The sequence below is a fragment of the Balaenoptera ricei genome, chromosome 3 (assembly GCF_028023285.1).
Source record: "Balaenoptera ricei isolate mBalRic1 chromosome 3, mBalRic1.hap2, whole genome shotgun sequence".
Lineage (NCBI taxonomy): Eukaryota > Metazoa > Chordata > Mammalia > Artiodactyla > Balaenopteridae > Balaenoptera > Balaenoptera ricei.
The window spans coordinates 179,666,159-179,679,028 of NC_082641.1; the positions used below are offsets into that span (position 1 = coordinate 179,666,159).

Below are 12,870 nucleotides of genomic sequence, written 5' to 3' on the forward strand. Positions count from 1 at the left end.
GAGATTAGATAAGAATTCGGCTCAAACTTTCCGGCACCCGGAGAAAATGGAGACCCATGAGGAATGTTACAGTTTGCAGTGTCCATAAGAGAAAAATACACAGGTTATTCAGCAGAGGCCACTGGTAACCGATCAGGGAATGATAGACGGTTTTCCCACAGAAAGTCACAAAGCGGCCATGTGTACTGGAATAAATAAACCCCACCGCTTTCGTGCAGTTGAAACTTCTTTTCTTTTTCTTTCTTTCTTTCTTTCTTTCTTTCTTTCTTTCTTTGGCTGAGCTACAAAGCTTGCAGGATCTTATTTCCCCCACCAGGGATTGAAGCCGCGCCCTCAGCAGTGAAAGCGCAGAGTCCTAATCGTTGGACCGCCAGGGAAGCCCCTGAAATTTATTTCCTTAATTAAAAAAAATTATTCTTGGAACATGAGTTCTTTCTCCAGTTGGTGTGACAGAAAAGTAAAGGGCCCAGGGACAGGGAGTGAGTCTCCGACCGACTCTACCTGAATACCCCGGGTCTGGGGGGCTCTGAGGGTGGATGATCTGATGGGTTGCAAAGGTGTTTTTAGGGGGCACAGAGGCGACACCTGTGGTCTGAGCAGTGGGCTATAAATACAGGCGAGATCCCAACGTGAGGACGCCATGGTAAAGCTGCCATGTCTGTTGTTGGAAACGGGTACCCGGTTTCCATGTGACGATGTTGTCTGCCTGTGAGCTGAGCTCTGTCTTGGGAAGCAGGGCTCTCGGGAGGGAGAATTCCAGTCCAGGGCGAGGCATGTGCCCATGTTTAGATCATCGTGGAATAAACAGGAGTTCTTTTTGAGATACAATCACAGAACCTCAGGGCTAGGGCTGGGTGGCAGCTCAGAATCTGTCTCCACTTCCCTCGGCTTTTAAACAGGGAAGCTTACTTTACCCCACTCTCCCCTCCTATTTCTCTGAAAGCTCAAAATGAGACCTTTGAAATTCACCACAGGAAAAGCAACCCAGGGAATTCCCAGAGGGTCCTCTGGTTAGGACTCCACGCTTTCACTGCCGAGGGCGCGGGTTTGATCCCCGCTCGGGGAACTAAGATCCCACAAGCTGTGCAGCATGGCCAAAAAAATAATAAAATAAAATAAAAGTAGGAAAAGCAACCCAAAGTGAGAGAATTATCTGCATTCAAGGCAAATTTCGGTTCCCGAATTACGGGATGTCGAGGACAGAAGGCAATGCTGTTAGGCTGAAGTGTGTGTCTACCGTTTTGCCCAGTAATTGTCATCATTAGCACAAATGACCCGTAATTAGTGTATTAAAGGCCTGATTTCACTAATGTGCAAATGTCTGAGGGTGCTTGGGAGTCACTGAACAGAGTGTCTGAAGTTGCCTCCTTGCCTCAGCGCTGTGATGCTCTCAAGGCAAAGTTTGACCCCGTCTATTAAACTCATCACAGATTCTTCACTGGGAACATGGAAATGAAGGGTCTTCATTTAATTCGATGTTTTGAATTATATTACATTAAATGTACGTTTAGTTTTATGTGATTGACGAGGGCGTTTAACATGACTAATTTTGTTTCACTTGCTCTGTGTGTCCAGGTGCTTCTATCTCGTGCACATTCCAAAGAAAGAACCAGCTTCTGAGACTCACAGGAGGTCACCTGTAAGCCCTAGGAATGTCCCATCTGGTAAGTGTCTTCATTTACCCGGGGCCCATAGTCTGTGCTAAAGATGTGCTTCCTGGCGGGGTCTTGGGCCATCATATCAGTTACTGAGGAACTAAGGGGGCTGCGTGGGCACTCCATCCCCGTGTGGCCAAGCCTTGGTGGAAACCCTGGACACCAAGATCAGCTTCTCCATTGGCAGTACTTCCTACACGTGGTCACACGTCATTGCAGGGAGAACGAAGGGCTTTGGGTACAACTCCACTGGGACAGGGCAATCAGAAGCTCCCTTCTGGCTTCTCCTGGAATCCCATACACACCTTTTTCCTTTGCTGATTTCAGTCTTCGTCCTTTCTCTGTAATCAACTGTAACCCTGAGCACAACAGCTTTTCTGGGTTCTGTGAGTCCTCTTGGTAAATCATCAAACCTGAGGGTAGTCTCGGCACCCCCAAAACACACATGTATCAGTTCACCACATCATTGTCCAGGAGTGGGTCAGACCCTCCTGGCATCCTAATGCCCCTCCCTCACAGATTCCAGAGTGGATGGAGCTGGGCTTCCTTCTGAGGGCGTGTGGTGGGCTGGTGACCTTGCTGTATGACTCTGGGTGATTCCCTGGAATAGTCTGAGCCTCAGTTTCCTCATCCATGAAATGGGCGCGGCAAAGTCAACCTTTCAGGGCTGTGGCTTGTAAACTTTAAAAGGTATCCAACATTCAATATGGGAGAGCTGGTTGTTACTATTCCCACCCCCACCCCCCACCCCGTGATGTGATGTTCGTCACTAAATAACAATACATATGATTTTAAACTGTTTAACGCAACCATATAGATTCATCAGAGAGGAGCTGGAAAATGCAGATTAAAAAATAAGACACACAAAAACCCAGGTGGCTATCTGGGCACAGGTCATGATCTTACCTGATGAAAGGGCGGGAGATGGCCAGCACAGTGCGGATGAACCAGGATGGGTGGACAATGATTAAGGACTTCAGGTTTTTGCGCAGTCTGCGTGGGGAGACAGAGGAAGCAAGATGGGCTCCTTGGGAAAGCCCCGGGGAGGGAGCAGCTAACCGGTGTTACCTTCTCTCTGTGCCCAAGAGGTGCTATGATTATCTCCATTGGCAGGGAAGAGGTGGAATCTCGGTAAAGCTAAGCCCCCTCGCAGAGTTTGCAGGTGGCAGAGCTGATGTCTGGTCTCCAACCTCTCTTAATTTAGAGTCTGAGCATTTGACTTCGTGGCCACAGCGTCTCCCATTTCTGAAAGATTTTCTGGGGGCCCCCTGGTTCTGAGCACCTATTATGGGCATGTTGAATTGCAGCCCCCTTATTTGGGAAGAGGGTCACTGTAGGAGAAATTAGTTAAGGTGAGGTCATATAGGAGTAGGGTGGGCCCCTAATCCACTATGACTGGTGTCCTTCTAAAAAGGGGACATTTGCACACAGGTGTCCACCGGGGAGATTCTCCCTCACGGCCCCAGAAAGAACCAACCCTGCAGACACCTTGATCTCGGACTTCTAGCCCCGAGAACTCGGAGACAACATATATCTATTGTTTAAGCCACCCAGTCTGGCGCTTTGTTACGGCCGCCCCAGCTGACCACGGCACACCGTTCAGAGGGACCTCAGGGCCCCTTGCACCCCGAGGAGGTCCCCCAGACCCGCCCACTCACCTCCTGTCAATCATCTGGTAACACTTCTTCAGCCAGCTGATGCCGGGCATCCTTCGCCGAGGCGTGGCACCGTTCAGGTACACGATCATGTAATCCTCGGCCACAAGGAGTTCCAGACTGCTGATGACGTACCTGGTCACGGGACACAGACGACAGGGGACCCGACGGAGGGGCTCAGAGTCAGGAAGCCCAGTTCCCGGGACTGAACCCCCGGGGCACCTGCCCTTTCTGCCTCTGCCAGCCACACCTGTTCAGGTGTTGTTGGCTGTCCTGGCATACTCGGCCCGGGGCGGGGGGTGGGGGGTGACCCCAGCCCACCCCAAATTTGTGTCAGTGGGCACAGTGATTGTAGTAGTTACTATTTTATTGAGCACTTACTAGATGCCAAGTGATTTATATGCATGGTCTCCATTAATCCTGGGAGGTGGGCTTCAACAGCCCCAGACACACCTGGGGAACAGGCACTCACAGCCAACAGTCCACTGCACCGGACATTAGGGACCTGGGGTCTGTCCCAGCCCTGTCTCCCCCTAAGTGATTTCAGAAGAATCCTCTCTTTCTTTTTTTTTCAAACAACATTTTTTTTAAAATTTATTTATTTATTTATTTTTGGCTGCGTTGGGTCTTCGTTGCTGTGCACGGGCTTTCTCTAGCTGTGGCGAGTCGGGGCTATTCTTCGTTGCGGTGCGCGGGCTTCTCATTGCGGTGATTTCTCTTGTTGCAGAGCACGGGCTCTAGGTGTGCGGGCTTCAGTAGTTGTGGCACGTGGGCTCAGTAGTTGTGGCTCGTGGGCTCTAGAGCGCAGGCTCAGTAGTTGTGGTGCACGGGCTTAGCTGCTCCGCGGCACGTGGGATCTTCTTGGACCAGGGCTCGAACCCATGTCCCCTCAATTGGCAGCCGGATTCTTAACCCTGTGCCACCAGGGAAGTCCCTTTTTCTTTTTTTTAAATATTTAGTTATTTATTTGGTTGCACCAGGTCTTAGTTGCGGCAGGAGGGCTCCTTAGTTGCAGCTTGCCGGCTCCTTAGTTGTGGCACGCAAACTCTTAGTTGCAGCATGCATGTGGGATGTAGTTCCCTGACCAGGGATCGAACCCAGGCCCCCTGCATTGGGAGCGTGAGTCTCACCCGCTGCGTCACCAGGGAAGTCCCAGAAGAATCCTTTCCTCTCTTGCAGCCTCTAATTCCCCATCTGTAGATTGGGGAGACTGGGCTCCCTGGTATCTCAGGCCACTTTCCGATCTGACCTTCCATGACTACCTCCTTGTCCTCTGGCCCACCTGGCATCCAAGCCCTGCTGTGTAAGAAGGCAATCTTCATAATAATGATAATAGGAGCGATAACGATTTGCTGAGTTCCTACTGTCATCTGCCAGGCGCTTTATCCATATTATCTGTCTCCATCATAATAAAACTGTACCTGTGTGTCCTTGGGCAAGTGACTTAACCTCTCTGTGCCTCAGGCTCTGCAGCCACAGAATGGGAGGCAACAGTAACTAACCCACAGCGTCGTGTCAAGGGTGGAATGTGTCATCACATACCAAGCCCTTCACTTCGTGGCTGCCACATAGTAAATGCTCCATAATTGCTAGGGATGATGACAGTTGCACCCATGAGGCCCAGCGGGCGAGCAGGGGACTCAGATGCAGGTCTGCTGGCGGCCCAGCCCTTCCCTGGTGTCGGGCAGAGCCCCCCCCCCCCCCCAATGGGGTTCTTGCAGCATGGTCCCGCCCACCGGGCGGGACCCTCAGAACTGTGGGCAGCTGGGACAGAGGGAGTGGGCCACTTACAGGAAGAGGTTCTCCATGATATAGTGGTAGTCGGGGGAGCTGCTGTCTGGGAGGAAGCAGGCGGCAAAGACGATGATGGCGTTGAGACCTTCCCCGTAGTACCCTGGGGAGAGGCGGCCAGTGCGTGAGCAGCCCCAGGCAGAGATGGGTAGAGCCGTCTCCCAGCTCTGAGCCGCCCCCTGCTCTGCCCCGTGCAGCGGCCTCATTTCTGGCCAGCCCCTTCCCACCCACTGCGCACACCCAGAGGGTACAGCTCTGAGTCACAGCAGCCTGGCTGGAGAAGCCAGCCAACGCTTGACCTGTCTCCGCCTTTGGCAGGGGAGGCCAGCCACCCTCGTAGACACCTCCGGTGTGCATCCGGCACGTCTACGCCTTGCCCCGCTGCGGGTTTCACCCCTGCACACCCGGACACTAGGGCTTAATTTAACATCCCCCTGGCTCAGAAGAAGAGACTGAGGTCCAGAGAGGGCCACTGATGGGCCTCCAGTTGCTGGAGCTGGGAGGGGGCCCGAGGGGTGTGGCCTCACCTCCGTGGGTCACCACCCTCATGTAGGGCCGGATCATGTGCAGGTCAATCCGGTGTTCCTGTTCCCCAATGATAACTGTCCGCCACAGACGCCCGTTGGCGGCACTGCCGTCCTCGGCGGAGCCATCTCCGAACAGGTCCGCACTATCCCCAGGCATATTCTTGGCGGCGGCCACGGGGGTGTCATCTGGAGCGGGGGGCGGGGGGGAAGGTGAGCGGAAGGGACACCCGAGTCCGGACACCTCATCCCAGCTTCCCTCTCTGGGCTACCTTCGCCTCCTGTGGCCCCGGAGCCCTCTCCTCTCTCCCCAGGCCAGAGGCGAAACCGCTCACCCTACCCTTTGCTGACAGGCGGTGTTAGATTGGGGCTGCTGGGCGAGTTGGAGGACCTGGGAGTCCAAAAGTCACGCCTAAATAATAATTTTTCTTTCCCCAAGCCGTGGAACACAGGAAAGTGCTCAGTCAGGCGGTTGGCCTGGGTAGAGCCCGTTTCTTGCTGTGTGACCTTGCACACATTCTTGCCCTCTCTGGGCTTCTCAGGATTCTTAACCACGCTTGAAATATCTGCCTCTTTTCCACCTATCATCCTGCAATCTTCCCGCCTCAGAAAATAGCCTGGCCGTGTTCTCAGCTGCTCAGATCCCACACCCAGGTGTCACCGTCAACCCCCTCTTCCCCTTCGTACTCCACATCCACCCAGCAAGTGCTGTGGCTCTGCTTCTGTCCCCATGGCCACCGCCATCGCCACCTTTCTGAACTGTGCTCTTGCCTCGGCATGTCAGCTCAAATAACACCCATCCAGGGAGGCCTGTCCCAGCAACCCTGCAAAGAGTCCTCCCCACCCCCAGGTAGCCTGGTTCAAGGAGTCTCGGCCTGGGCGCTTTTGACATTTGGGGGCCGGTCATTCTCTGTGGAGCCCCCTCCTCCATCCCAGGCACTGTGGGGTGTGGAGCCACCTCCCTGACCCCACCTACTTGATGCCAGGATTCCCCCAGTCATGACAACCACAGATGTCCCCAAACATGGCCCAGTGTCCCCTGGGGGCGGGGGGCTGAATTGCCCCAGTGAGACCCCCCCCTTCCCTCTCCCATCACCTCATCTCCCTCACAGCACCGACGACCAGGTGCAATTATCTTGTGTACATTTTTACCGTTACCCAGAGCCTGGCTTTCCGATGGCCACGCGAGCAGGCAGGCGATGTCTATTCCTGACATGCCCCCGCCTGATCTACCTGCCGCCCCCTACACAGCAATCAAGACCTGCTCCACAAACACCTGTGGAATCAGGGGGAGGCCCTTCCTCTGGTCTCGGTCCCCTTTGAGAATCGGGTGAAAGACACATCTCCCAGCAAGTCCGCAAGTCCATGAGAAAATGTGCATGGAGTCCCAGGAGCTGTCCTGGGAGTCCCGGGTTGGAAGACCTGTCCCCCTTGAGCCTATGGGGATGGAGGAGGGAGGCTCCGGTCAGCTGGTTCCCAAGTCAAAGGGAGCGCTGGGGTCCAATTTGGGGGCTGGGCAGGTGCGACGAGCGACCTCACCTTCCCACTCCAATTCATTGCCGTTCCCCAGGAATTCCAGCGAGTCGGTCTCATCTGGGGTCTCGATGTCATCCACATTGATATCCAGGTCATCGGGGGTGTCCAGGAAGTCATCGGACAGCAGGGAGCCCTCGCTCTGGTCCAGGGAAATGTTGATCTCGGGGGCCACCAGCGTCTTCCGCTTACGATGAGCCGCATTGAAGTTCAGAGTGTTGGGAGGGGCTGTGGGGGAACAGGAAAACAGAAAAAAACAAAAGCAAAACAAGATCAGTCACTTTTGCTGTTTTCTTTCTTCTTCCCCCTCTCCCGTTCCCAACCCGGTGGAGATCCACTCCGCCCTGTTGAGGGGAGTGGTTAGAAGTCAGAGGACATCCTTTCATGGCAGCGGTTAATGTAACCATCTAGCGCGGAGGTCAAGGGCGGACACTTGGATGTAGGGCAGACCTGGGTTCAGAGCCTGACCTCGCTACTCACCAGCTCCGTGACCCTGCAGTGCCATGTTGCTCTGAGCTTGACTCACTTTTACCATCTGCAAAATGGGACTCACAGGTGAGTCGAGTCAAGGTTGAACAATGATGTGGGGATTAGACCCTGGGCAGCCTGCGCTCCAGATGGTGTGCTCTGGACCTACCAATATCTGCGAGTCTTGTTCCTTCTGGCTAAGGCTGGCAGAGAATGTCCACGTTCTGCTTTTGGCCTCTCTGTGATGCTCAACTCTAACAACTAACTTTTAGCGATCGTGTAACATAAGCCAGACACTCTGCAAAGCTCTCCCCTGCGTTTTCACGTTCCAACTTTGCTATTGCCCCCTTTAACAGATGAGCAAACTGAGGCACAGAAGGGCAGGATCCTCCCATTTCACTCTGAAGCCTGTCGGGATGGATATTCCCCATGGTTTGGACCGCTTCCTCCTAAAGACTCTTAGCCTGGACTCTGGTCTCCTTGTAAAAGGTGGTTTCTCCTCCTGGGCTGCCTCCCATCTGACAGCCCCCGGAGCAGAGCCAGCCCCTCAGGTTTACCCTGTTTCATTACACAGCCTTTGAGGACAAAATAAGTAAGCTAGTAGGAGACTCCTACCCCTCTTTTATTGGATGAAGACATTCATTGATTCATAATTTTTTAAAATTAATTAATTAATTTATATTTTTGGCTGCGTTGGGTCTTTGTTGCTGCGCATGGGCTTTCTCTAGTTGTGGCGAGCGGGGGCTACTCTTCGTTGCGGTGTGTGGGCTTCTCATTGCGGTGGCCTCTCTTGTTGCAGAGCATGGGCTGTAGGCACGCGGGCTTCAGTAGTTGTGGCATGTGGGCTCAGTAGTTGTGGCTTGCGGGCTCTAGAGCGCAGGCTCAGTAGTTGTGGCACTCGGGCTTAGTTGCTCCTGCGTGGCATGTGGGATCTTCCTGGAATAGGGCTCGAACCTGTGTCCCCTGCACTGGCAGGCGGGTTCTTAACCACTGCGCCACCAGGGAAGTTCCCACTGATCCATAATTAAATGGACCACATTTTTTTTTTTCACTTTGAATCTCACTTTTTTTTTCACTTTGAATCTCTCGGTCCCTAAGCAGGAGGTCAGAGGTAACTGCTTCAGGAGACACTAGGATAGAAACATTCGCTTTGGCAGAAAATGATAAAAACACAGCATTCACATTTATCAAGTGCCTGCTGTGTGTGGGGCACTGGCATGATTTCCAGCTCTCACCATGACCTTGTGTGGTGGGAAATGTCACCCATTTTACAGATGCGGACATTGAGGCGGGGACTTGCCCAAGGATCCGACCCCAGACTTCTCAACTCACTCTGCCTTTTTCACGGGAAGTGTGTTAGGAGCAGTGAATCAGGAGTGCTTGATTTAAAATACTGTTACTCTTCCTGATGGGGTCAAGCTGTGGGTCACAGCATGGTGGCAGTAAGACTAAAGGTGCAAGGAAGCACAGCGGCAGTATGCCACCACATGGACCTGGAGGATAGGGCAATGAGCCAAACAAGATGATTCTCCAGGCCTAAAACCTAATGGAATTTGCCCTGCCAAGTTTCAGACTTGCTGGGTCCCGTGACCCCTTTCTTCCTTCCAATTTCTCCCATTTGGAATGAGAATATCTATTCTATGTCCATCCCGCCATCGTGTTTTGGAAGCAGAGACATTGCCTGATTTCATAGGTCCACAGCTGGAGAGGAATTTTGCCCTGGGATGAATTACACCTGAGTTTTTTTTTCCTCCCTCCTTTTGAGCCCTTCGACTGATTAGACACGGCCCACCCACACAATGGAAGGCAATCTGCCTTACTCAAAGTCCATGAATTTAAATGTAAATCACATCTAAAAAAACACCCTCAACAGAAACATCTAGAATTATGTTTGACCACATAGTTGGGTACCATGGGCCAGGCAAGTGAATACATAAAATTAATGATCACATCTCCCCATCTCAAGTTCCTTAACTTAATCCTATCTGCAAAATCCCTTTTGCCATGTGACGGAACGTTCAGGGGTTCCTGGAATTAGAATCTGGATATCTTTGGGGGTCATCATTCAGCCAGTCACACCTAGGAAGTGGGGTACTGTTACTACACACTCCTCGTTTTACAGAAGTAGGAAATGGAGGCCCAGAGGGGTGAAAGGATTTGCCCAAGGTCACCCTGTGGGGATGTGACAACACCGGGCAGAGCCCATGTGCTCAGGCAGGAAGAAGGGCTGGTACTCCAGGGTGACCAACCATCCAGATCGGCCCCAGAAACCTGGAACAAATTGGTCCCCCTACCTGGCTCATGGGCATAGTGTGGTACAGGGGTAGGCAGAGCTGGCTCTCACTGCTGTGTGACCTCAGGGATGTGGCTGTCCCTCTCTGGGCAGTCTTTCCCCTGTAGGGTGGGCTCTGTGATGGGCTGCATGGGGGAAATGCAGGCAGAGCGGGGACCCTCAGCAGGACTCTTCCAGGAGATGTCATTGAAGAGAACACATGTTTGAGGCAGCTTCTCTGGCTGCCCCAGACCCCCTGTCCTCAAAGTCTGGGGCTTTGGATCCTTAGAGCCATGAGCCCTCCTGAGTGCTCAGGGCAGCAAAGCCCTCCCAGGGCTGACTTTGTGCCTGGCATCCCCAGGCACTTTACACAAATCATCTCATTTAATCCTTGCATGCCCCTTCTGTGGGAGGCTCACTACCTGTATTTAGTAGATGAGGCATTGGAGGCACAGAGAGGCTAAGCAACTAGTTCAAGGACACACAGCAACTGACTTCATGATGGCTCCCACACACGTCTCTGGCCCACAACCACACTGCTTTCCCTGCAGGACTTGGAGCAGAGCAACCCCCTTCCCTGACATTCCACCCAGGAGGCATGACCTCTGACATTTCTACAGTTACAGTGCTGGGCACAGCCCAGACCATGTGCCCATTTCTGCATGCATGGAAACTTACAGGATGTGTCTTCTGTGGCACTGCCAAGCAAGTCCATCCCCGTCTCTTCCGAGAGTGGCCTGCAGACCCAGCCGGGAGCGGACATCAGCCACCAGGCCCCACAAGTCCAGCCACAAGAGCGTGGAGTTCAGACAAAATGACACCAACAAAATCTGTTTAGCTTTGAGAAATCGTTGGGAAAAAATACATCTGCTCGCGAGCACAGAAAATCATAAACAATCAGTGCTGGAGGGCTCCCATTGGATCATCTAATAAATATTAAGCCTTTTTTTTGAGGGGGTGGGGACGGGGAAAGCTGAGGCCCAGTGAGAAGAAGGGTCTCATCTATATTATATTTGGAATATAAGCAGCATTCTTCATGGGCTGATCCCGCAGGGTTTGGTCTCCGATGAATTGCTGCTATTAACGCAGCCAGAAGTTATCCGATGGACATAGCAGACAACTGAAAGAGCTCTCTGTGGCCAATGCTGGACTGGTCTGACCAACAAAATATATCATGAAGTATTGAATTGTGAGCCAGTGTTTAAAATAAAATGTCCATGAGCCCATACAGATATAAATAAATGATTGAATAAATAAATACAGGGAGAAGAGACAAATTTTTCCTGCAGAGAAGAATTTCATATAATGTCTGTAGATATTCTGCCCTCAAGGAGATGGAAAGTAACCCCCTTCTCTGTAAGTATGGGCTGTGCACAGTGACTTCCTTCCAAAGAGGACAGTATGGGAAGGGGGGAGGTGTGACCTTCCAGTGGAGACACCTGAGCAGCACGACCTCAGCCAGGGGACCGAGGTCAACACCAGCAGTGATGAGTCATGTTGACGGCAGGCACCCCGAGATGAAGGATGAGACGGCCCTTCACAGGTGGTCCTCCTCCCAGCACCCAGCGCCCCAGTGTAACCGTGAGAAAAACACCCGACAAGTTCCCACTGAGGGAGATTCTACAAAATCTCTGGCCACAGTCCTCAAACCCGTCAAGGGCATCGAGAACAAGGAAAGTCTGAGAAACTGTCACAGCCCAGAGGAGCCTGAGGAGACATGATGCCTGAATGTTACATGGGAACGTGGGTGGGATCCTAGGAAAGAAAAAGGATATCAGGAGAAAAGGACTATGGAAATCTGAATAAATTCTGGACTTCAGTTAATAACAGTGTATCAATATCAGTCTATTAATTGTAACAAATGTATCAGCCTAATGTAAGATGTTAATTTAGGAGAAGCTGAGTGTGTGGGGGAGGGTATGGAAATTTTCTGTAATATTCTTGCAACTTTTCTGTAAACCTAAATCTTCTAAAAAGTAAAATTTTTTTAAAAAAGAAAGGCAGCCAGCTATACATTTGTGCCCCTTTAATGCTTGGTGGAGCACGAATTTGCAAAATAAGACCTGTTTCTCTGGCAATGCCCAGACTGTTGTTTTTTTTTTTGGACCACAGCTCATGCCGCCTGACTTTGACCCACGTGCTCTGGCTCCTTTGCTCCCTAGGGAAATAGTTCCAGGCGGAGGGTTTTGCAGAGTGCATGGGGCTGTCAGAGGCTCTAGCTGCAGGGTGTGCTGGCTCAGGGAAGCACTGCAGCGTTAATTCATCTCTGCAACTCAGCAGTCCCAGCTCAGCTGGAATGGGAGCTGGTTAGATGGGGAAGGACAGTAGAATGCTTTTTCTTTTCCTTTCACAAAACCATTTATTCCATCACCTCTGTTCCTTGTAGGGCATGAGCTGGCACCCTCTGTCGGGTGGGATCTAGCCATGCTTCTTCCTCCGCACCTGCCACCCTGCCCACCTTTCTCCCATTCACCATGCTTTGAATGTTCTTTGAGTAACCACTACCCTTCCAGGTGCATTGGAGGTCTTGGAGGGTCTTAAGGATGAATCAGATGTCGCCCTGCTCTCATAGGGGTCAAAAGTCAAAATAGAGCAGAGGTCCAAAGGAAATGAAGGGCTTCCCTGGTGGTGCAGTGGTTAAGAATCCTCCTGCCAATGTAGGGGACACGGGTTCGAGCCCTGGTCCGGGAAGATCCTACATGCCACGGAGCAACTAAGCCCGTGTGCCACAACTACTGAAGCCCGGGCGCCTAGAGCCTGTGCTCTGCAACAAGAGAAGCCACCACAATGAGAAGCCCACACACCACAACGAAGAGTAGCCCCCGCTCGCCGCAACTAGAAAAAGCCCGCACGCAGCAACGAAGACCCAACGCAGACATAAATAAATAAATAAATTTATTTAAAAAAAAATGACAAAGGAAATGAGGACACATATCCATGCAAAAACTCATACCTGAATGCTCACTGCAGCG

The 12,870-nt window shown here is 52.0% G+C and overlaps 1 protein-coding gene and 1 long non-coding RNA gene across 5 annotated transcripts in view; one reads left to right on the forward strand and one right to left on the reverse strand.

The window, feature by feature from the left end:
• The window catches only part of LOC132363196 (uncharacterized), a 52,691-nt gene that overhangs the window by 29,415 nt on the left and 10,406 nt on the right, over positions 1 to 12,870 (forward strand). For 3 of the 4 annotated variants that reach the window (XR_009502566.1, XR_009502564.1, XR_009502567.1), the window contains exons 2-3: positions 1,576 to 1,664; positions 7,491 to 7,713. This is a non-coding gene — a long non-coding RNA (uncharacterized LOC132363196). The remainder of the gene's footprint in view (positions 1 to 1,575; positions 1,665 to 7,490; positions 7,714 to 12,870) is intronic. The other variant, XR_009502565.1, reaches the window with a different exon arrangement.
• The window catches only part of ATCAY (ATCAY kinesin light chain interacting caytaxin), a 29,951-nt gene that overhangs the window by 5,949 nt on the left and 11,132 nt on the right, over positions 1 to 12,870 (reverse strand). The window contains exons 2-7 of the mRNA XM_059918774.1: positions 10,577 to 10,635; positions 7,165 to 7,386; positions 5,629 to 5,814; positions 5,102 to 5,204; positions 3,314 to 3,445; positions 2,562 to 2,648 (exon numbers count right to left, since the gene is read on the reverse strand). Coding sequence (XP_059774757.1) covers positions 2,562 to 2,648; positions 3,314 to 3,445; positions 5,102 to 5,204; positions 5,629 to 5,814; positions 7,165 to 7,386; positions 10,577 to 10,635 — 789 coding nt within the window. The remainder of the gene's footprint in view (positions 1 to 2,561; positions 2,649 to 3,313; positions 3,446 to 5,101; positions 5,205 to 5,628; positions 5,815 to 7,164; positions 7,387 to 10,576; positions 10,636 to 12,870) is intronic.